This window comes from Diorhabda carinulata, chromosome X, assembly GCF_026250575.1.
Source record: "Diorhabda carinulata isolate Delta chromosome X, icDioCari1.1, whole genome shotgun sequence".
Taxonomy (NCBI): Eukaryota; Metazoa; Arthropoda; class Insecta; order Coleoptera; family Chrysomelidae; genus Diorhabda; species Diorhabda carinulata.
Window position 1 is genome coordinate 5,734,439 of NC_079472.1, and position 26,543 is coordinate 5,760,981.

The window sequence follows — 26,543 nt, forward strand, 5'->3', positions numbered from 1 at the left end:
AAGATAATGATATGATTACCTCTTTTAAAGAGCAAGAAAATCAAAAAATTAGGAGCAGTGAAGAAAAGCTACAGACGAAAGCGACCTTCCAATTCTTAAGCTTTTACAGCTTTTAGGACTGTAAAGTGATTGTGTAAAATATTACCGTAATCTACTTGAAAAGATGGAAAAGTAAGCTGACAGAAAATTGAACAGATTTTTATATAAGGTTTCAGTGGTCAGGTTTTTATTTTGTGATTTTTTTCTCTAATTACTTGGTAAAAATAATGGAATATATTTAAAGGGTGTTCCGGGACTTGTTGTAAGAAATTCTGGATTGAGTAGATGACGTGCAAATAATGCTGTGACATGAAAAATGTATTATAAGACCCCTCAGTTCTGAGTTATAGGCCTATAAAGTTGCGAAATCAGAATTTATATTTCCGTATATTTTCTAAATTATACATTTGAACATTATTAATTTTTATTGGATAATTAACCTGCCCATATTATGTTTTTGGAAAAATAAATACTATCTGAAGGCCAGCCAGTACCAGCTTAGGATAGCACAAATTAATTTCTCAATCTATTCTTCAACAAAAACTCTTTGTTTTACTCAACATAACATATAAACGCAAAATGGCTCTTGTATGATGGCACTCGGCACGTTTTGAAGTAAGAAATCATCCTCATAACATTTTTCCTGAAAGGTGGATTGGTCGGATAGATACATTTACATGGCCACCTCGTCCCTCTGTATCAGAAAATTCATGATTTTAATTCCTTCCTCGTTTTTGTAATACGTTTATAAAATAACTAATCACTTTGACTTGATAAAACTATGGATATTCTCAAATCAATTGTTGGTAAGGTGACGTTTGCTTAATTTTGTTTTGTAGATACTCTATTTATTTTATTACATTTCTTAAAGGTATAAAATTACTGGTTTTATTTTTTCACAAAAAGTATTTTAAACGTCACATTCAGTGTTTACTTGTGTTTAAAAGGTGAATATTTTTAAATTATAAACTAAAATGCAATTTTCCTAAACACAGTCAATTTTAGAGTGTACATTATGTGACATAATTTAAAGGAATAAAAAGTAGGATCCATTTTCATCATCTTGTTCTTATTATCTTTTTTGTTTGGTGAATACTCATTTAGGTTTCTCGGACTTTCTTTTCTTATTACTGTTAATCTTGGTTCCCAGATTTTTGTACTTCTTTGGAGTCTAATTTTGTATCAAATATAATTTTGGTTTATTTTTGTCCTTAACCAGATGAATATCTTTAATCAAAGTCGTTAATGTATGAGGTGTAAAATTACATAGATACATCAAAGGAATATATGCTTAAATAAAATATTTCATATAAAAAAAAACTTTCAGCTTCATTTTCTGAGACAACCCACACTCGTAAAAAGAAGTGGCCACAAGCAGGTATAAAATAACATCACTAGAATTCTAGTGCCATATCTTTTCCCAATCTGAACAAATAGATAATTCGGACTTCGTCCGGTGCCAAATCATTCGTCTTTTTGGCTATCTACTGTATACTGAGGCTTATTAATGTTTATTTTATTATGAATTATTATTAATTAGTATATATTAGTTATAAAGCGAAATTAGTTTCGCCAACTTTTCTCGTTAATTTGGTAATTTTGATACAGCTTTCATTCCAAAGTTATATGATGAACAAAAAATTGATATTTCATTATTTTTGGTATAGTAAACAAACATTCCTAACTTCAGAGTTCACGAGATTTTCCTCGCAATCTTATAAGTTGTTTTTTTTTTGTAGGGAGAGATCCGGACTTTCTCGCCTTTGTAATAACTCTCCTAATGATGTTGCTCCTAGCGGCAGGTGTCAAAAAATCGTTAATCTTTAATAACATCTTAAATGTGATCAACCTCGCAGTGTGGGTGTTTGTCATGACGGCAGGACTTTTTTATGTCAACACAGATAACTGGACCAAACATAAAGGATTCCTTCCGAAAGGATGGTCTGGGGTAAGTAAAAAAATCCATTTAATATTCTCAAATAAGGATATGTACTATTTTAGAAGTATTTCTCTGAACGTTTACGTTTTTTCTTTCTTATCTATTCCTCCCTACCCTGTTGCTGATTATATACTCCAGAAATTTTAGATTATTTATTGTATTCCCTGCTTTTTCCTCGGTTTGCTTAAGTCAATTATTTATAAGAGTTACTCTTATTAATACAGAGCGGATATTGAGTATTATCCCTGTTGGAATCCCCGTTATTTTATACAAAAATGAAAAATTCTCGAAATTTTCTCCATTTACTTCCTGAAAGAAGTTCATCTTTTGTTCCATTACCTCCTCAACCTTCTATAGGGTCTGAATATAAATCCTATAACATTCTTGTACAGGACGAAATGACTCGCATACACTTTGGATTTAAGATAACCCCATACGTAAAAATTTAGAGGATTCAAATTTGGAGATCTTTGTGGTCATTCAATGAATAATATTCTGAGGTTAATATAGGTTTTCTTTTGTTGAATTTCCTTCGATCAATCAATGGCTTATAATATGATCCCATAATATATCTGTCAAAACATTTAATTTATTTGGAATTAATTATCTCGAAATAGTCGGCAGTTTTATCAATGTACACTATTATTTGAACAAAATGTAGTAAAACAAATATGTCTTATGTAATTTGTATCTTCTGAAATATTATTATCCATAGTTTCACAATATTGAAGTCGTCGCTCTAACAATTCGTGCGCCCTTTTCACTTAATATAGATGATTTTTTTGCTTTTTAAAAAATTTACTACAAATTCGGGCAAAATATCCTTAGTCGTTTTTCTACCATCCCGTTTATAGTTTTTGACCGAACCAGTCTTTATGACGAGTAATCTGTAGTATTGTCAATCAATGGGACAATCATTTAATATTCTTAGAGCTTCATGGTAGCTACAACCTGCTTCACTAACTATAAGAATTGCTTCACACTTTTCTGCCGAGGCTGTACAATTTTGATTGTTGTGAATAAAAAAGTCACCAGATTGTGTTAAATTTGCTCAATTCTTGTCAATATTATATCAAAACCTAAGACACACCAACCAGATTTTCAACAAAGCGATCTAACCACGGTACGTTCTAAAAATACAAAATCATTTTTATCTACGACCATCAAAATTGAAAATTTAAAAACTCATATAAATAGGTGAATTTACATATTATACATACGTCTAAGAGCGTACGAAATATAACAATGTTTATAAATGGGGTAATCATTATAACACTCTTTTTTATTGGTATTGTAAAGTTTTTCGTATTTATTCACACTCTTTCTATTGGGTGGGATGAATTAATAAAAGTCTCTTGAGTTCTTAATTTATTTACACACTATAAATCATTTATATACTTAAATAACATTCTACAAAGTTCTAGAACAAAAAGAAACATAAATAAATAAATAAATAGACTTTCCTAGAAATTATTTAGAAGAAATACTATAAATAAACCACCCGCTACTAAGAAAATTATATAAAAATAAACCTTAAACGAGTGAAAAAGCGCCGCGCGAATTCGCCGAATTTTCAAACTGTATTAGCTGACCTAGGGAACCATTTGACGAACTTGTTCGTAACAGTATATTTATCTAGTTACATATACAGCAGGGGTCCTACAGCTTCCTTCGCCGCATCCCGTATTTCGGACGCCACACTTCTCTATCTCTCCATTCGTTTTTCTGGATAGTTCTATCTTTCTGTTCAACTCCCTCCATTCAGGTCTTTGAGGGTCTTCCTCCTCTTCTTCTATTCTGCGGTTGATACATCAATGCTTTCTTCGGAAAAATTTTCTTCTCCATCCTCATCACATATCCGTACTTTAAATAATTTTGTGTTATGTGTTCTGGTTCTGGTATTGTAATAATTTTAAACTGTTATTAAGAAGTGTGAAACGTCATCGTTATTTTAGAAAATATTGTTCAAATTTTGATTGATAAAACACTGATTGTTAAGCTTAATAAATATGGGATAAGAATCTAATTGGACCCCGTGAAGTGGAAGTCAAAACCTGCTTCCGGAAAAATCAAGAGAAATTCACATAAAGTCATATGATAATTTATTGAAATTAGTGTAACACATAAAAAAATCAAAAATTACACGGAAAATGTCCATGTTGCATATTTCTAGGAAAAGTCAAGCCAATGTCAATGGAAATACGTGTTATTTCTGATCTCTATCGGCATCAGACCGCTCGCGTTTTCAAAGATTACAAAAGTTTCCTTGAGGTTGAACTAAGAGAAGGAGAAAGACAAAGATGCATCATATCTCCATTGCTCTTTGATTTATACTCTGAGGAAATATTCCCTAAAGTTTTAGAGAACGCTGATAAAGATGTCTTGGTTAACGGAGAACTTGCCAACAATATACACTACGCTGGTGATACAGTCACCTCATTTAAAGGACTACAGAGACTAGCAGACCATCTTGTTATAATCTGTCAGAATTACAGACCAAAGTTTAATACGAAGAAAACTATAAAGTCATAACTAACAACATGTAGGTACCAGAAAGAGAAATCGCGATTGATTACATACAAATAGACCAAGAAGAAATACCTGGGAAAGCAATGATCTTAACCTTTATCTGCGCATGAGGATAGTACGAAGCCTATTTTGAACTCTTATACGGCGCAGATCCATGGATGCTTACAGAAAATGTGCTCAAACGATTAGAAGCGTTTAATATGTGGGTTTAACGCCGTATTTTAAAGATAAATTGGCTCGAAAGAATTACAAACACCGCTTAAACGCAAGAACAAAACTGAAGGAACTATGAAGAAACGTAAATTCATTCATGTGATGCGCAACTCTCTAAAGTACGATCTTCTTGGTAATGCAAGGCAAAATTATCGGTAAGGGAAACATCGGTCGAGGCACATCGTGGCAAAAAAATGACAATGGTTCAAGAAATCAAATACCATACCTACAGGACAGCCAACATGGTAGCCAATGATCGATAACGGTCACGGCACGCGAAGAAAATATAAAAACGACTAGAGATATAAGGTTCGGAGATCTTGGAAGTCACTCTATTGATTCCCAAATACCAATTCATCATCCAAGAAAACACTTATATCCAAAATATTGAGCTAAGAAGATTAGTGCTAATAATTTTCAACAGTAATAGCAAATTATCAAATTTTTACTCACTCCGTAGAAATAGTAATTATGTCATTACTAGATACAGTATTCCAAATTAGACATCATAACAGCCACATCTCATTTAATTTCAAAAAATTATTGATTACGTCACCATCCCAAAACTGACGAGCAATAAAGTGATGGTTCTCAGGAAACTTTTAATTACCAGTGAAATGCAAAAAGTAATTTATATTAGTAATATTCTCCTTAATCCTTTTTTTAAAACTAAAGTCGACTTATTGCATAAAATGTTCCCATTTTTTGGCATAAATGAATGCAAACGATGCAATCTGACAGCGGCAGTTCCAAAAATAATTGTTATCCGGTTCCACTTGAAAGAATTCTACAATAACTGGTTATTTCAGAAAACAAAGTTTGGTAAAGTGAAACAATTTATTTCCAACTTGCACGTCGATGTTGGAAGTTTTAAGAAAAGTTGAAGGTCTGGTCGAGAGGAATATATAAATATTGGATTAGTTTTGAAGCTGGTGTGATCAAACAAAAAGCGTGTTAAGGGAGAAATAAGTCTGAAACTTTTGTTTCGAAGCTCTTTATTACCAGCAACCAAACCAATTACATATAAACGAGGTCAATATATAAAACAAAAATCAGAATGAAGATGGATTGAGTAAAAAAAAACAATCGTAATAGTATTTCCGTGGAAAAATTGCTTCGAGATATAATAAATTGGAAGAAAGAAAGAATGACACTGAAGTGAAGTTAATATACAGGATGTATCTATCAATCGCACGATAAGGTTGGTTATAATACAGGTTCTTTTAACAGATATCAAAAATAGGAGATTTCAGAATTTCATATTTTGTAATTATTCAAAGGAAACGGTATTTAAAATAAGAATGTTTAGATATTATATTGGAATTGCACCTAAACCTTCCTTAAATATATATAATATAATTTTTCGCTAAGAGTTTCTTTCTCGTGTTCCATTAAACCACATGGAAAGAAAAGTTATAGCCAAGGAACTAAATATTACCAACGGCGATTTTAAAAACATTAACGTTTGTGAATATGTTATAATTTCTGGAATTGTTGGTAAAGGTGAACTTCGATCTTTCAAGACGATAAGTTGGTTGTCGAAACGCCCGTAAACAGTGTAATTGTGAGCGTTAGTGTATCGATAGTAGTAATAGTACAGTAAATAAATCACAAAACTAATTAATTCAAGATGCAACAAAAATCATCCAGAAAAGTGCATTTTGCATTTCGAATGGTTAAGAAATGAAAAATTCTAGGGTTCCACGAAAATCCCGACGACGATGGCCTGCGAGGTTCCTAATGCCCGAGATGGCTAGTTTATATGTCGTCTCCTGGAGTCCCGAGGAAATTCGATATGAAATTTGAAGAGAATATAAATCCCATTGGCTTTTGAGATCGCTGAACACGAACATCACGACAACGATGATCTGCGAGGTATTAATGGGCCGGGATGGCTGGTTTTTACGTCCACTCCTGGAATCCCGTGAAAATTCGTTATGTAATTTGCTGCAAATATGAATCCTGTGCGTTTTTGAGATCGCTGAACACGAACATCACGACGATGATGATCTGAGAGTTCCTAGTGCCAGTGGTGGCTAGCTTATACGTCATCTCCTGGATTCCCGTGGATATTCGTTATGTAATTTGCCGCAAATATAAATCCTATGAGTTTTTGAGATCGCTGAACACGAACATCACGACGATGATGAAATGAGAGTTCCTAGTGCCAGTGGTGGCTAGTTTATACGTCATATCCTGGATTCCCGTGGATATTCGTTATGTAATTTGCCGCAAATATAAATCCTATGAGTTTTTGAGATCGCTGAACACGAACATCACGACGGCGATTATCTGCGAGATACCTATTGTCCAAGATGGCTGGTTTATACGTAGTCTTCTTGAGTGCCGTGAAAATTTGTCATGAAATTGCCGAATATACAAATTCTGTGTGCTTTTGAAATCCCTGAACACGAACATCATGAAGACAATGACCTGCAAGGTACCTAATGCCCAGGGTAGCTGTTTTATACGTCGTCTTCTTGAACCCCGTGCAAATTTGTTATGCAATTTACTGAAAATACATTTTGATGGTTTTCAAAATCGCTAAACGCAAACATCACGACGGCGATGATATGCGAGATACCTAGTGCCAGTGGTGGCTAGTTTATACGTCGTCTCCTGGAGTCCCGTGGATATTCGTTATGAAATTTGCCGCGGATATGAATCCTGTGAGTTTTTGAGATCGCTGAAGGCGAACACCATTATGGCAATGACCTGTAAGGTACCTAGTACCCTAGGTGGCCATTTTATACGTCATCTCCTGGAGACCCGTGGAAATTTGTTTTGAAATTTGCGAAATATATATATATATATATATATATATATATATATATATATATATATATATAAATTGTAAAAAAATCTTTGCCACGTTCCCAATAAAAAACTATTTACAAGGAATCATTTATTTTTTCGCTATACCTGTAATCACTAATAATGAGGACCTCGTACACTCTTTCTGTCTTGATATTCGTGTCCAGCAACCTTGCGAACTATATATATTTGGCCTATATCATAAAGAATTTTCACGGGGCTCTAAACGTATAAACTAGCCACCCTAGACACCAGATACCTCACAAATCATTGCCCTCATGATTTTCCAGTTCGGCAGCTTCGAAAATCTGAATGCATTTTCCATTTCTTATCTATAATTTTTGTTCACAAAGTTTTTTTAGGCTTTTCCGAATCGAAAGCATTTATCGCATCTTAATCCCTCGCAATGTTCACAAGTTCCTGGATTTTGCCCTTTTTGTGCATGATTTCTTCGACTATAAACAGTATGTTCATGATAAACGTTTGTTTGTGTTTGATGTGATAAGAGCTGTTATCAGTACGAAAAGCTATCTCACCTTGTAATCAATTATTTTTGCTGCTCTAAACGTTTTAATTTTTCCAATAAACATTGTTTGGCTTGAACCTATTTCGAGAATTTTCCCTGAAGCAGTTCATGATATTTTTTCTATTGTTATCTCTCTTTTTTATCTCATAAACTACACCAAACTTCAGTGATGTATGAGAGTTTCCATTTAAACTTCTTCGTAACATTTGAACCGTTGCCAACAATGCCAGCATGTTCTGTTTGTTATTGTGATTTCGTACATGAAACAGAACGGAAATATAAATCCATCACTCTATTGCAGAATTTTCCTGAACTAAAATTATACATACTAGAATTCAATAGCTTACTTAAGTTTCTATCTTTTGCAATTATCTAATTGTTTCTATTCAACTTTGCACAATTTTTAATGAGGGGAAAACGGAAAGAATGTCTCAAGTCTCCGTTATATACCTACAAAATTAAAAAGCAAAACTAAAAATTCAAAAAAATCGCATGTTATTCACATTATCCAAGAAATTATATAGGAATTACCATACAGTATCTGGAAAATAGGATAAATGGTCAGAAATATACTAAAAATGCATCAACTGCATTGTATAAACATGAACAAAATGAGAAGCATGAGTTTGATTTCAAAAACACTAAAATATCACCTCAAGATAAAAATTATCAAAAATCAACAATCAAGAAAATGATTTTTATAAAATAAAATAAATCATCAGTTAATGATAAGCAAAACATAAGAAACTTATTAACTAGTTATAAATAAAATAAAATACGTACCTAAAATTTATTATCTAAGATAGACTGATATCTAATGTTACTCTTTTCTATCACATTGTTACATTACTTTTTGACATTTTTAAAAAAATATTTTCAACAAAAATTTCATTCCATATTTCATTCAATTTACATCACATTTTAATGTGATAAGACTGTAACTAATTGAGTTAAATACGTTTCGTTCACTATCCCGATGTGTTCACTATGATATTAAATTATTGTCTAGCTTCCTATAGCTGCTGGAGACTCGTTTCATATACTATCTACAAATTCTAGAATTTTTGTCTGAAAATCTCTAATTTGCCGTAAACAAACCTTATTAGAAATTGTTTCTATAAAATCAGGCAACAAAAAACATAATATATTTAGGTCACATACTCTACAGAAGTAGTTACGCATCCACCAAACTTCGATTAACATATTGGAACAGGACAGGCTTCACGGTCTATATTAAGAGATAGTCTATATCTATATCAAGAGATCGTAACATTATAAAGTATGAACAGTTAGATTTGTTGATAAACCAAAGGTTTGGTAGGATGATAATGTGTTAACTTCATCAAACTGTCACATGTAATAAGAAGCATATTTGTTAACACTGTTAGATTAACTTCAATACGATGTCTCAGCTCATTCATACGTTCATTATTTTCGCAATTAAACATGTTTTCCGGAAGCAATATCAACGTATTACGGAGGTTTCTACTCAAGTTTTGAAAGAGAAAACAAATATTTATAATTGGATATGACTTTATTCCTTTCAAAATATTCTTCATTACGTTTGAAACAAGTGTCGATACATTTCTATTCCGACGGAGGTACCTCCAAAACATGTGATTTGAGACAACCGTTTCTTCAAATGTAGAAAAACGTTTACCTGGCAATTTATTTTTGATCTGAGGGAATAAGAAGGAATCATTGGGTGTCAAACAAGGACTGTTCGGCGGATGACTCATCAATTCGATGTTTCGACTATTCAAAAACGTTTTCGTTGTGAGAGTCGATTGTTGATTAGTCTTTTGAAGCACCGCGAATGAATATTCTCAGCATTTCTTTTCACCCATCGACACGAGATTTTTTTAAGCTATTTTTATACGGTACTGAATGTATGCGAGTAGAATGCCCGAGTATGCCTCAATCTTACGGTTTGTAACATGACGATCCTGCAATATCAGTTTAAGCACAGCATCGATGTTTTCTTCTTCACCAAAAGTAAAAGCGAGTTTATCGGCACACTGCTGTTGGTTCAGTTCACGTCAAAAATCATAGGAAATCTTCACACGAGATGTTCGCGATTCAATTCCAATTTTTGACCAAAATGAATATTCCAAGTATCTATAAACAACTCAAATGTTACTCATACTACGTTTTTGAGTAATTTTCCATGTCAAACTTTATAATGGCAATATTAGATTTGACATATTCATATCAGTATTGATATATCTCAAAACAATAAATATTTGTTTCTATCTGTCTATCTCAAAACTTAATTCATATCAAAAGTAAGGACATGATTAACATCGAAACTATGCTAAAATGTCTCTTAGGTATAGTTTACTGCTTTCTTACCTATAATTACTTTCAAAAAATTGGATTCACACAAGGTGCAGGATATGATTTGTGAAAAAAATGTATTTGTATGGTTCATATTTTTCAAGAAAATGGTTTCTTTATTATCAAGGCAGTATCTTTCTTCCACTTGTACAGCCCCTCATAGTTGTAAGGCATAAGTCCATACTGGCACCTTATTTTTAATACGAGGGCTGCCATATAAGTTTTGAGATATGGAAACATTGATGAGAATATATCAAAACTCACATTTTTAGTGGAGAAACATGAACCATCAGACTTGAAGTATTCACGTCGGAGTTGTCATATCTCAAAACTTAAGTAGCAACCCTCGTACCAAAATATGGAAATAACAGTTATGCGTTTAAGGGACACTTTACATAGTCAGTACTCTAATCATATAAATGAGTATTGTGAAATGGAAGTTTTTATTCTCCATCCCCAATTTATGGAATAGAAAATTTTTATGGATAAGATAAGAATTGTTGATTATTTTCAGGTATTTACTGGAGCTGCTACTTGTTTCTACGCTTTCATTGGATTCGATATAATCGCAACTACTGGCGAAGAAGCGGCAACTCCAAAAAAATCTATACCTCTAGCTATAGTTTCAAGTTTAGCAATCATTTTGATAGCCTACGTTACTAGTTCCATGATGATCACTTTGATAGGTAAGACATTTATTATTTCTATTGAAAGTTATGCTATTTGAAATGACATAATTATTGTTTTTGGAAAAAATGTTTCCATTCGAATGGTTTGTAAGTAGTACATCATTGTTATAATACTGCAATTCCAATTCCCACAAAATGAGAAAAAAAACATTAATTCCAACAAAAGCTTCTAAATTCTTGCAGCACTTTTTTGGTTAAAGGAAATAATGTCTTTAAGCTGAGAGAAATATTTCCCACTAAATTGATAATCAAAAAAGAAAGCTATTTTCAAGTGAATTAAAGTTAGTTTACCTACAGTATATTCAGTTTCTTTTGAATTGTTATTGGATAGTTCGTCCTCGAGTTTTTTTATAATTACTTCATTTACATAGAAAATCTTGTGGTCATACTATAAATCTCCATTTTATATATTTATTACAGTTTACTAGATTGATTTCTGCGACCAAAACCCCTTATTGAGAAAAGAGAAATTATCCCTAATCCCCAATTTGGATATAGAAATAAGCATGAAAGCTTGATACATAACCTCAAGCCACCAAAACAATATAGACATCCCCACGTTAATATAATTCTGAAAGATATTTCAGAATCAAGCAAATAAAAGCCATCTCCGATCATGGAAAAATCAAGGCAGGAGTACCACAAAGAGCAATAAAAAAACAGCTAATAAGCTGCAAATAACTATCCACCGTATCTACCATTGGACGAAGAGATGGAAAATCAAACTTAATAAAACCAAATCAGTTTAGCTTGATTTTAAAAACAAAAGGAAAAATCATATTCCAGTCAGACAGCAGACACAGCAGAATACCCAGGTTCACCTTTAATGTGAAACTTCGATAGAAATTACATGTTAAGAATAAAAGAGAAGTCTGTATGGACTATGAGGATGCACCAAAGCAAGCAGCTTAGGAATCATCCAAAGATTCCAAGATAAAGCACTGAGGAACATGGAAGATACCTCTTGGTACTACATTCGCAATAGTAATCTATATATGTACCTGAAAATTGAAGTGGACAATATTATCAATGTCAATGTCGCGGCCATCTTAGCCATTCTTGACAATACTGAGTTATCAAGAAGACTTGAGAGATTCAATCCCTTTGATTTAGGTTATTAATTTCGATACAGAAGTTAAGCCAGAATTAAATTGCTCATTGGTCAATGTTCACCAGCTTGTAATATATCAAATACCTTATGGGTGTTTAGTAATGAAAATAAATATACGTTTATAAACCAACATTCCATCAAATCAACTCAGTTTCCAAATATAGTAGTTATTGTTTATTATCGATATAGATCCCAAGATACTGAATTCGATTACTTTAAACTATTCTCATTCTAATAATGTTGATTGTTATCAGACTTTTACCCATCTTCTTTCAACTTTCCCCTTTCCAATCGTGTTTATATGACTCTGTAGGCTATTGTACCCTCTACAAACGTTCCAATAGTGATATTTTCAGTTGTGGAAAGATCGTTTCGCAAAATAAAGGGACAACTAGTTCATTTACTTTTGAACCCCTCGACTAACCTCTGCCACTTTTTTGAAATTGTAGCTTGTTTCATAGGGAACAAAACTGTTCATATGACGTTCTCAGTTACTTTGTTTTTATAATATACAGGAGGATCGAAAAAAATAACACGTTGACAGACGAGATTATTTAAAACACTCAGATGATGCTTGATCTCATCTGAACGTTGCCATTTTTTAGTCATTGCGGTATCTCAATTTCTAGAAAATTTATATTTCATATGGTTGCTGTATTAAGTGAAAAAATCTTCACAAATTTCAATTTATTCTCAATAACAATGACTGATAAGTTTACTTATTCTCATCTCTACTCAATATTTTGCGTATCCTCCATGTGCTTATATGAGGATGGTTCGAATATAAACCTTTATTTTTGAATAAACGCGCGAAAATGGGTCGCCTTATCTGAAAAATTAGATTCCTTCTATTTTGCGCTGAAATCAGTTTCAAAAGAACTGAACTTATCCACCTCCTTAACAGTCTATTATACCCTTATTGAGTCGCATCTCCGGTATGTCCTTTTCTTCTGGGGTACGTGTGGTGCGACTCAATTTGGGCGAATCCTCAATGTACAAAAAAAAGTTGTGAGACATTTACTCGGACTAAACAGCAGGACTCACAACAAAAATTCTGATTTTTCCTTCCTCATTCATCTTTGAATCCGTTAATTGGTAAGCACGCTTCTCCAATTTCAGAAAGATCGTTGCACCACCTTTACCTACTTACTCTACGTTCAGAATAAGTTAATTGCTCAATATTTTACAATGCGAAAAAAATGTACAGTCACTTACCATTTGAAATCAAATCGATATCATCTTTAGCATATTTACTGGAAGGTACCTCTAGTTTATAAACGACTATTTGTATCTTTATTTAGTTATTTTTATGTTTGTTTTTCAGTTTTTACAAGCTTTTGTCTACAAATTGTAGCAATTTTTTGACAATAAAGCAATTCTCTCTATCTATCTCTTTCTGTAAAAAAACAAGTGTTACCGATAAGAATGTCAGCGCTGTAGAGAAGCTCATTTTGGAAGACCGACTTAGTAGTGTACGCAATATGGCTGAAGAATTGGGCATCAGCATAGGTAGTATTAAGCAAAAATTCGTGACCGATCAGAGATTCACACTCTGGGAAGGTTACACGCATCTCCTGCAGTGGTATGAAGAAGAATAAGAAATTTATTGTGCCGAATATTCACCACAAATGCCACAATATTCCGGATAATAGACGCGCGTCTATGGAGTGGAGAAAGAGGAAGGCGCGCTAGTTAAAACGGCTGTTACACTGACAGCGGGGAAGGTCTTGTGTACCGTGTTTTGCGACATGAAAGGAATAATTGCGGCTGGTTTACTCACTAAACAACGAACTGTGAACCGAACCTCCTAAAAATACTGTGAAACCTTTCTACAGATCAAAATCACGTGATATTCCAATCTGTAGTGCGATATTGATGTAATACAACACCAGACCGCAAACAGCTGAGCTTACGATGGGCATGTTCAGTGATTTAGTTTAATTGAAACACCCTCATTATAGTCCAGATTTGTCGTCATGCGGACTGCAATTCGAAAGCAATACTGAGAATTCTTTGTGCGCGATGGGTCGAGAGATTTTTACGAAAAAGGCATGACGGAGACTGGTAACGGAGCTTTTGTAACTTGATAATAAAATATTTTCTCTACGCCCAAATCTGTAAACGTCAACGTCGTTTTATTTTTAACGTCCACTTGTCTCCAGCATCTTCTTTTAAACTGTTAATCTATGCAGCTGCATTCTCACCGGGCTTGCAAACTGCAAGTCACACGACAATTTGTGAACTCATATTGACCAGAAATTGAGAAAAGCAACCCTCTTACGTCAAACTTGCTTCCTTGAATTGGATTTACTTTCTGTTTCGAAGGTTGTTAGTAGAAGACACAATTCAAATATGAGTCATAAAATTCCACTTTCCTTCAGTTCTAAAGTGTATGGGGGTAAAACGTTAATTCCTAGGTCTTTTCATGGTTGAGCAGTAACAAGCTGTTTATTTAGAAAGAAGAAGCTTGGCTTTCCACATTAACATTGAAAAACATCAATTCTCTCGTACAGGGATTGAAACAGTTCCACCGTTGAGTTCTATGAATATTGGAACGAATAGCTACTATCCAAATCTTCCAAAAAAAACTGGCAAGATAACATTAAAAGTAAATTAATCGCTTGTTTGCTGATAGTATTCGAATATTACGAATTTACAATAAAAATTTTTTCAGTCCCATATACTGAAGTTGATGAAGATTCTGCGTTAGTAGAAATGTTTGGACAAGTTGGTGCCTACAAATGCAAATATATTGTTGCTGTTGGAGCACTTGCTGGTTTAACGGTCAGCATGTTCGGATCTATGTTCCCAATGCCAAGAATCATCTACGCCATGGCCCAAGATGGACTGATATTCAGGTAAGTTATCGCGTTCTTTTGGCACTATAAGAAATAGAAAAAATAAGAAAATTCAAATAACACGAACGGATGGATGGTTTTCTTTCAGGAGGATATATTGAAAAATTCTTAGCCTACTATATAACCAAACAAAATTTCAATGTCGAAATATTTTATCACTAAATATATAGTCTGCAAACCAGACCTCCACAGCTTTTATTACCTCCTCGTTGGAAGAAAATTTACGACCTTTTGAACTTTTTTTCAGTTGAGGAAAGAGATGATAGTCGGACGTAGCTAAATCAGGTGAATAAGGAGGGTGTTCTAGTAATTCAAACCCTAAATCACGAATTTTTTGCATAGCAACATGAGATTTGTATGCAGGGGCATTGCCCTGCAAAAACAAAACACCTTTGGATAGCTTTCCGCGACTTTTTTCTTCAATTTTCCCCCTAGAGTGATCAGTAATGTCGAATAGTAATCTCCAGTTATTGTTCTATCCTTATCCAAAAAATCAATCATGATTCCTCCATGGCAATCCCAAAAAACTGAAGCCAGAACTTTTCCAGCAGATTTTTGCTTTGCTTCTAAATGGTAGAAATATACTAAAGTCTCATCCATAGTAAAAATTCGGTTTAAGAAGTCTACATCGGTTTCAAATCGAGCACAGATCAAACGCGATGCTTCTACCCTTGCATGGTCTTGGCCAAGATTCAAACATTTGGGGATCCATTTTGCAGCAATTTTTCTCATGTCGGAATTGATGTGAACTCTATGATAAACGCGTTCATATAAAATATTCAGTGCTTCAGATATCCGTTTTACCCAATTCGACGGTCTGATAAAATCATGTCATGAACTGCATCGATATTTTCGGGGACAGACACAGAAACTGGTCTTCTCAATCGGTCATCGTCTTACCTCTTTTGAAGCTTGCAGCCCAATTTTTCACAAGTTGCATATGAAGGACATTGATCACCAAGGGTATTAAGCATATCTTCGTAAATCTGCTTACCTCTTAACCCTTTTAAATACAGGTACTTGAAGATGGCTCGATAGTCCAATTTTTCGATTTTCACAATTTCGATGGACATTTTTTCTTTTAATTTATTGCGTAACTCTCTCTTTTTTGACGTCAAACTATACACTGACACTTCTAATAAGTTATTGTTGGTTGTTATGGTAACGCAATATTTTGTTTATGCATGGAACTGGTCTAGGCTAACTAGATATCAATACATCCTCGTAAGATGCAATGTTTTGGAAAAATCTTCATGAGATAAAGAATATGATTTATATGGAGGACATCAACAAAACAATAGCGAATGGAATAAATAGTTTCTGGTATATACTAACCTGAAATAAATATTAGACATTGAAGTGAAAATATTCAGGAGTTTATAGGAACCACAAATACAATGGCAAGAAAAAAGTGCTAAAGTAGAACTGGCAAGGTAAATATCAGAGGTGTTTTTAATGCATCTCTGTTTATAGTTACCATAGTAAAGAAAGTTAAGTGCACAAAAAGTGAATGTGAAAACCTGGTTGAAAAAATTTATTGTGGACACATGTACCTCTAACAAGTAATATTCTAAGAATGAAATCCAACATATAATGAAGATCTAATCCTCGAAAACAGAAAAAAATGGAAAGGGGAGTAGTCAATTAACAAAGCCAATGAATCGATGGAAAATCTCTATGTATTAACTGAAGCAATGTACGAGGGCAGGTTAACGAGTCACGTTTTAAAGTTTGAAAACAATTTTGTATAAATCTGACAGATAAAATAGTTTAATTACTAATACAAATAACAGTTTCCAATTGCAAGGTAAATATGAAGAAAAAAACGTGGACATACGACCACGAAAATTTATATTTGTAACCTGGGTGCCGTATTTGCTTAATCGGTATCAAAAGTTCGTTTGCATTTGAAATAGTATGGAAGATTTATTTTCAAATATATTTTTCATCCATATTAATAATCTATGGAACGTGGTTACCTACATCATTATACCCTACCCTGAAATGAAATTAAAGAATTGAGCTTCAGTAATAGAACTAGAAGACAGGATATCAAAAAAAAATTAGAGGTGGTGTGATGGATCTAAGAACGTGAACGAAATTGGAGAGATCATGTCTAATTGCAGAAAACCAGAAATCAAACACACAAAGACTACCAAAAAGATGATAGCCCAACGTCTCAAAAAGAACTCAGGAGGAGAGCAAATATTCGGAATTAAATAGTGTCCTATTAAAAAAAGAAGAATCAAGGATTTCAGGTGCTCCCAAGAAAACAAAAACCTTTTTCCAGGAAATTTTTACAGTAAAGTTACTTATTCATAGACAAGCCACCCTCGTATGATAAGGTTGATCTTAATATTACGAATGTAGGACTATAAGAGTGGGTGGATAAAATAAACATCATTTAAAACCCTTTTCGTTTATGAAAAAACTCGTTGTGTAGGAGCAGAGATGAACTAAACAGACAACAAAATGGTAGGCAGCACAAGAACAAAAGTGGCATAAATAACGGTGCTTACAACTCTCCTTCGGATGTGAAAATATACTTTACTTTTCCGTTGGGTATTTCTCCTTTCAACCTCATTTTATCTTTATAAAAAGTAAATTCATTCTAAGGTAAATATTGAAAAAACCAATTGCGATGTGTGAAATTCGTCGTCTCACATTTTTTATCAAAAATATTCTGCTATTAATAAGTAGAGAATCATTTTGATAAAATTTATTTGTTTCAGAATGTTTTCGCAAGTCTGGCCAAGTACTGGAACGCCAGTTCTTGCTACATTTATTAGTGGATTATTGGCAGCTATAGCAGCCCTATTTATACGTCTGGAAATACTTGTAGAGATGATGTCCATCGGTAAGTATTCCACAGATTTGTTTCAATAGCGAAAATAAAACTTTCAATCAAACTGCATTCTAAAATTTAAAACACATAAATCTCTCAAAAACTGGATTCTTTGAGAAGATTTACACCAATATTCACACTGATAGATGTAAAAATAAAAAAACTCTTGGAAAACAACGACAAAACTAAATAGATCGCAACTTAGAAACGCCTTAGATATCGTCTAATCCTAATCCTAAAATCCTATTTGCAAAACAGATGCCTTCAAGTCGTAATGCCAAAGGATTCTACAGTGGATCCTCTGCCCCAAGATATGCAGATGACGCTGCTTCACTAGCTTCTCATCGGAAGCCTGCCATTGCTTCCCCAATATTGCAACAAAATTTCATTTTCTAGTGACTAAAAACTTGAAGAATTGAAGTGAAACAAAAAAATAAATCTGTTCATGTTACCCACACCCAACGGAGAGGGGCCTGCTCGGTAGTGGTGTTTTGTACGGCAAAAAGAAAGTACAAAATACCTAGGAATTCATCTGAACCGACGACTAACACACATACAGTTCACTGGTTAATAGGTCGATGTTCGCAACTAACAATAAACATCAAGCTGTCACTATAAAAAGTCACTCTGAAACCCATCCCAACATATCGGCTTCAAATGAGACCTCCCACTCAGCAAAGACTGATAAATCATCTTATGTGTGCCATGATCTATGTGATGTATAACTAAAAGCAAATTGTTACTGGGCAATTTTTCTTCCGGTTAATTTATATAGTGCTACATTGGATTAATGTAAATTTTCATATTGCAATTAAAAATAGGGTGTTTAGATAACAAATAAATTGCAACCTTGACTTGAATTGATTTGAAGCATTTATTTTTATCTAGAAGACGTTCAACATGCTATATTTTGGAATATATATTCTTTGTAATGTTCCATATCATTTTTAACATGAAATGTTCTGTCTATAATCCATGGGACTCAAAAAAAGATAAAAATGATCGATTTATGTAGAAGAAAAAGTGTTGTATATGGTTATGTTGAAGGATAACGCTCACGTCTTATGCCTACTCCTGTGATTAATGTAAATGAAGACTTACCCCAATCAGGAATACAGGATGGAAAATGAACGACATCTTCTGGATCTGAATAAATTCACTGTTACTCTTTTTGGACATATTTCCGGTATCAAAATTTTCTCTTGCAAGAACAGGCACTGATATTTTGCCCGAAGCATAATTCAATAGTTGGCGAGAGCTTAACTTTTGAACACTAACATCTATAATAAACTTTTTCAAATATTCAACTAAATCCTCATCAGAAATTAAGAGATCCCAATTAATAGGTTTCTGCTTTGTCGAAAAGGTAGACCAAAGATAATTTACTCATGAAACATAATAGAAAGAACAATAGAGAGAGGGAACGAAATATTCCTGATATTTAATAATGAATTTTCACTTTATTTTAAGCCTATAGTATATGATGTACTGAACATACTTATTACGATTGTAACTGCAATAAACTTTATCGAGTTTATAAATCGTAAGAATTTATTTTCATAAACTTAGTCAGCTTTTTTTACCAAATATTAAATTCAAGCTCTCGTTTTACCCATTTCGTCCAGTAATGAAAATTCCTCCAGACACAAGCGAAGCTTCGTCTCATTTTCAACAATAGCTACCTCTTGAATGTAAAAGTTAATATTGCTTCTATTTAGAGTCGAGTTATAATAGATTAAATATGAATAAAGTTCTGCAATTGTGAAATAAACGGAATAAATTAGAGGCTAAAAACTATATAATCCCCAGCGAGCTGCTTGGTTTGAAAGTAAACATCTCTAATAATAATAATAAAATAAAAAATTACGTACATATAAATTTTACGTACTTAAACATTTTCATAGAACTGTTTAGGGAATTCACAACTTTCTCATAAAAAGCTTTTATTGCAGGTAAATCTAGAATAATCCTATCTCCATACGACCATTAATATTTTCTTTTTTTTCCAGGTACTCTGTTAGCCTATACTTTAGTTTCAACTTGCGTTCTAATTCTCCGATATCAACCACACTCCACCAATCTAGTGGAGCTCCTTCCTCAAAGCTTGCGAACACCGATTAGAGGGTCACCTACCAAAGAAGCATTGGATGAGCATCCGGACGGTCAAGCGCTATACGGTAACCAGTTACATCCAGCTCAACTCAAGCAAGCTATCGACGCTTCCATTCCTACAATTCCATCACCGTCTCCTCTACCTCTACCTCCACAAGCTACACAACGAGTAATGATTCGAAGGGTAACCAGAAGGTGTGTTTTTCATTCTGCCATCTAAAAAGTGTATATTATAAATATGATAATACATTTCTATCTTCTTGAAACTATTGATGGTAGAAATTGTAAGTCTACACAAAAGTACCCCTTTATTTGCAAGCTTAATAGCTATTTCGACATACCTTGCGTAAAAAGGTAGAAATTACACAGAGACCTGAGGAATCAATGAAACTACAAAAATAACTAGCTAAAAATAAAATAAATACCTTGCGCAGCATGATAAAATGGATGCCAGGTGCGGATAGACAAAATCATGACACCATTATTTGTTCAACTGCTACAGCAAATGAAGTAAAAGAAAAAATAATTTCATAGTATTCTGTTGTTACTCAATTAATTGTCTAGGAACCTTGTTTATGTTTAAAAACATGAACTTTTAAAAAACAAAGAGTAAAATTTATTTTGAAAATAGTTTAGGGTTTTCGAATTTTTCTTATTTACACTAAATGTACTCGTACGTAAGCTGTTTTTTTAGTTTATAGTTTTTTTACATTGATAAAGCAATAAATACTTTTGTTTTTTGGTAAGTAGAGGGTTTTTTGTGTTGTTGTTCAAAGGTGTACGAAACGTTTATAAAATATAAACAAACTATACAAGAATCTTAAAGTTGTATGTTTTCAACAAAATATTATTTATTTCAAGCAACGAGAATACTTATAGAAAACTTTCACTTTAGTTCAATATGAAATCATTTTTTGACTTATACCCATAGTTTTGTGGGTTGCTGTATTTTAAAACTGCTTTTTCTCGAATCTATAATAATGTTACTTAGAACCCTGTAATTTTATATAATCATCAAACATTTTATTTTAAAAATTTCTCTCAGATAATCTTTTCTTATGGAACATAATGCAAATTAGATGGTCCCGATGGCTTTAAATATTACTGACGCGTTTTAAGAAAAGATCCTCAGTATTTTCAACAAAGGAATTTTGTGGTTAGTATTTAAATTGTTTAGATTCCTTTTATGGAGTTCATTCACGTATCCGTCAACACAAATTCTATTTTTGAATAACATTTATGATCAATAATAGATATTTCAACTGTAAAAACGCACTATAATAAATTATTGGCCTAGTTGGGAGCAAGATATTATGAACTATTGAAGTGGCCCTCGTATTCCCAGATACGTACCTTTTAAAAAATTCACGAGGAATCATGATTCCTCGAGTTAGCGCTGATAATGAATAATATGCCACAATAAATGAGTTGAAAAATGTTATACAGTTTGTTTACAATCTATTACAAATAGTTTTAATATTAATCACCTCAAAGAATAGAGTTTTGTTTTCAAAATAAATTATTATATATGATATATAATATTATTGAAAAATATAAAAATCACCCCTTCAGTAATAATCAAATTAAAAGGTGAAAAATAATGTTTGTCATGAAAAAAAAACTCGATTACTATAAAATATTTACTAAGCAGGACTTTTGTTGTTATCCCTGTATGTCGCAATATCTCATTATTCAGTATTATAAAAGAGCAACGAGTTGGAACAGTAATTTTGGAATATTTTACCTATTGTTACAGTTCTCCAGATAGTGACGATACTTTTGGAGGTGATGAACCAGATGAAGATTTTTCAGGACGGGACGATCAGTTTCTTGTTTCAGATAGAACCGAAAATAAATTTTACGGTAAGTGTTAATAATAATAGAAGCGGTTTAACAATCCACAAATTGGTAGTTGTCTCAACTACCAAAAAATGAAATTTATTCAGTTAAAAAAAACGTGAAAATTTTGAACAAGAAATATTACTATACAGAATATCCCAACAATGAGACGCTAAAATTGATACTAGATATCGACTTTCGTTTTATTTCTCTTGAGATCAAAATATTTTGATAAAGTCGAAACGTCAATCTTTCATAAATTATTAAAAAAACTAAATTTAAAACAGAAAAGACCTAAAATCAAGAACATTTAGAACCATTAATAGATCAAAAGGTCTAAGAAATAAAACCTAACCAAAAATTCTCTTTTTCGTGTATTAGATTCCGTTCCAAAAATTTTTTTCAATCTTTATAATTGAATCTATGTTTTTTTTTATATTTTATGGTTCGTTAACGCAGTTTCATTTTTTTGGTCGTATTGATGAACTTTTAGTCTATTTTCTAAATATTGAGAGGTCTGCCCTATGTACACAGCGTCTCAATTGGTACAAGGCACTTGATATATAATTGGCAGACCACATTCATAAAAACGAAAAAGCTATAAATGATGAAAAAAGACCTAAATAATTTAAGTAAAATTTATAGCTCTATTTTGTAAATTCTAATAAAACTAAGTACAAATAATTTGATTCATTAAGTACTGCTACATCTAAAATCAATTTGTCTTATTAGAACATTTCCTATTTTGATTTTATTCTCATTTTCATGTTCATAATGTAGGTGATCTATTGATTAATATAAATACGCAAATTGTCAGTGTAAATATCATATTTTGATAAAGACTTAAAGAAAAGTCGAAACGTCAAATTTTTTCTTCCAAAAATTATTAAAGAAACTAATTTTAATTTAAAACAAAAGTGATCAAAAATCAATTCTATGCATTAATATATCAAAAGGTCTAAAAGAAATAATAAATTAAAGAAATATGCTGCTCGTTAGTCTCGCTAAAACTCGAAAACGGCTGGACCGATTTGGCTATTTTTGGTCTTGAATTATTTGTCCATAGAAAGTTTAAAAGGTGAATAAATATGAAAACTTGGAAATGAATAAAAATAGCAATATTGTTTTTCCTTGATGTTTTTTCTTAAATTGAATTTCTAAACGCAACTGTAGTATTTGAGAATTCACATTCAACTATAGGTAGATTGATAAATCTTAAGTTTTGTGCTGCGTTATAGGAAGCTTTACCAAAATCAATGAATGCCATATATATTGAAATTCGATTTTATTTGGTTTTTCCAATTAATTTCATGGTGAATAGATGTAACTTGTTCTAAATCCTTTCCTAACCCCTGTTTACTTTTTAGTCTAGTTATCCAATTTAGATTTTAATGTATTTTTTAGTATTTTGGTTAATAGTTCATAAATTAATCTGAGTAAACTTTTCATTTAATAATTAAGTTCCACTACAGAACTTTTATTCTACGTAGAATAATAACAATAATAAAATGTAGATAATTCATGATGGATAATTAGGTATGTTTTTTGTAGGAACGGTACATGGAGCCAGTAGTGCTACTAGTACTGGTGGAGTCGTTGGGGCGGCAGTTGGACCTAGTTTGGGATACATTGGACGAAGAATCCAGGTAGAAAATTCACTATTTCGAATAAATTTATCTCAGGCAATATTGTGACCTAGTTACGTTTCAAAGATTTTATTCAGAAAAATAAAGATAAATAAGTATATCATGAATTATTTCTGTCCAGACATGTTTTTTCTGATGGAGCTCATATATCCACTGAGGATTATCTTCACTCCAGTATCTGCAATGTGATTACTGACTGAAACATTTAGGCAAAATGTAGCGTCATCTAAAAACACAATTTGTTCTACTATGCGACCACTAAATACATTTCAAATTAGGTATTACAATTATCAATACTAGCTTATTGACCTTGTTAACAAAAAAAAAAGTCTTGAAATTAACGACAATCCCTTAAATTGTATTACAAAATAACACTAATGCTAGTAAGACTTATCCCCTTTAGTTTTCTCTTATGTGTTATTATTTACGAGTTTAGAGATCCGCTGTTCGATAATTTTAGTGATTAACCGCCCATATTTATTTCCGGATCAAGATGGAGGTCATTATTTCCAAAGTACCAAGATGTATCGACCTTGTTCCTTAGAACTTTATTTTGGAATCCGTAAATTATTTGGGTGCTGCTTTCGCTGTCACCTATATTGTAATTCCAAACCGATCTCAGGTTTAGTTTATTTGCAAGTTATTTATTATACGAGGGTTGCTATTTAAGTTTTGAGATATGACAATACTGATGTGAATATGTCAGATCTGACATTGTCATCATAAAGTTTGAACGTATTGTCATAAGTCATTTGAGTTGTTTGAAGATATTTTGAACGGTCATCTTGGTCAAAAAATGAAACCAAATAGTGCGATAATTTTCTATGACTTTCGACGTGGATTAAACCAACAACATTATGCCGATCAACTCGCTTCGTCTTTTAGTGATGAAGCATCATCACGTGCCAGCGTGTTTCGCTGGTTTTCCAAATTCAATCATGATCGCACTTCGCTGCAGGAGAAATTTCGTGAAGGTCGTCCAAATTCGGCTGTTGTGCCAGAAAACATCGATGCTATGCATAAGATAGTCATGTGACTTGAGGTATACTTGAACACTAATTGCACTCCTCCAATTATTGGTTGACAATCCACTGTATGGGTCTTTCAAGACGAGCCGAATCCAACAAAAGTTATTCGCGCACGAAGCGCTTCGAAATAAATGGTTGCCTGTTATTTCGGAATAACTAGACATGTCGCCACTGCTCCATTAGAATAACGTAGAACGTTAAATTCTTAATGATACGCCAGCATTTGTTTGCTAAAAGTGTCCAAAAAACCAGGGAAACCAATCGCAGAAGACGACAATGCAAGCTCTCACACATCAATTCAAATAAAAATGTTTTTGATCAGTCAAAACATCGAATTGAAGGGTCATCCATCGTACAGTCCTTGTTTGGCACCAAATAATTCCTTCTTATTCTCGCAGATAAAAAATTAATAACGAGGTCAACGTTTTTCTACACCTGAAGAAGTGGTTGATGCGTTCAGATCACATGTATTGAAGGTAACTCATTTGGAATGGAAAAAATTCTTCGATAATTGGTTCAAAGAATGCAAAAATATAGTGCAAAATTATGAAATTTGTTTTTATTTGTCCCAAAACTTGCGGTATGGATCAATGTCTGAATATCTTGTATACCCGTCCACTGCCTCACGTTCCGCAACCATGACATCCTCTTCCGTCCCAATCCTCTCTTACCTTCAATCTTACCCTCAACTATCAGCTGAAGGAATTGATATTTATGGCCTCGCATTATATGGCCAAGGTATGCAATCTTTCGTTTCTTCACGATGTTAAACAGTTCACGGTCTTTATTGATACGCCTGAGAACATCCTTATTCCTCACTTTGGCAGTCCATGGTACTTATTACCTTTTTCTTTATCAAACTGATATGTATCAATTTATTCTCGTCCAGCTTATTCTCCATAATTCCAAAATGGCTGGGTCGTAAACAAATCTGACAATAGTATCTTTTTCTAATTTGTGGATGTCATTATTGTTCAAGAGGTAAAGTACTGGCCCAAGTATACTACTTTGTAATAAACTCGCGTTAGTTAACTAAATGATTATTAAAATACTGTGCCGAAGATAATCCACTAATTTCTCGTATTAGATCATAATTATCCACCACCCAGTATCTTTTCATTTCCATAATAAACTTTGCACATATCTCATAAAGTTAAGGATTACATATGAATAATATCAAATTTTGGATAATTAAAAATTAAAACAATTGTCATTCTATAAAGTATATTCATCATTTGATTATAATTGATTATTATTTTCCAGGCAGCGACATATCTATGCCCAGCCATCTTCCCTTGGGTAGACACAGGCCCGGCAACAGAAGAATCGGGAATGTTTGTTATGAAAATGGTTGGAAACTTATATATTTTGATAATAATATTTGATCTAATCGTTGTTTGTGGAATGGATAACATGAACACCGCAACATCGATTTTCCTGTGGCTCTTCTTCTTCGCTATTCTAGCAATATGTCTAATGATATCTCGTAAACCTCAAAACAGGTAAGTGCCATCGATGTTTATTTGAGTTCACGAAATCAAGAAACATTTTTCGGGGCTTATCATGAGTTCTAAGTAAGATTTAATGGAAATTCTTACCTTAGCTTTGGAAAATAAAGAATTCTTGTTGAAAATAAGCTTGGAAAACTTCTGTAGGGAAATATTATCGATTAAACAAGACTCATCTCTAAAGTAACTCTGTATTGCTCAAGCTTGAAAAATATAAACAAAATCAACTAGGAATTTTTTCATTACTTACACATATGTCTACGAAATGGGTATTTAAAGCCGCTAAAACTGAAATAGTGGAATAAAACATTTGATTAAACAACATTATTCAACAAATCTATCGTGGAAGAGAAGCGCATGCATGAAAAGCAGAAAAATCGATAATCTTGAAATTTCGCGCATCTCGACATAAAAAAAACCTGTTAAAAAATGATCAAAAAAGCTCCCTTCCCCTTCCCCTTCCCCGCTACTCTGTGTACCCAATTATATCTTAAATATTATATATTTTCG

At 32.8% G+C, this 26,543-nt stretch overlaps 1 protein-coding gene across 2 annotated transcripts in view; it reads left to right on the forward strand.

The window, feature by feature from the left end:
• The window catches only part of LOC130902118 (high affinity cationic amino acid transporter 1), a 153,749-nt gene that overhangs the window by 120,764 nt on the left and 6,442 nt on the right, over nt 1-26,543 (forward strand). For both annotated transcript variants that reach the window (XM_057813970.1, XM_057813971.1), the window contains exons 5-12: nt 1,779-1,987; nt 10,912-11,083; nt 14,872-15,055; nt 17,788-17,912; nt 19,910-20,207; nt 21,769-21,875; nt 23,403-23,497; nt 25,789-26,027. In XM_057813970.1, the coding sequence (XP_057669953.1) occupies nt 1,779-1,987; nt 10,912-11,083; nt 14,872-15,055; nt 17,788-17,912; nt 19,910-20,207; nt 21,769-21,875; nt 23,403-23,497; nt 25,789-26,027 (1,429 nt within the window). The remainder of the gene's footprint in view (nt 1-1,778; nt 1,988-10,911; nt 11,084-14,871; nt 15,056-17,787; nt 17,913-19,909; nt 20,208-21,768; nt 21,876-23,402; nt 23,498-25,788; nt 26,028-26,543) is intronic.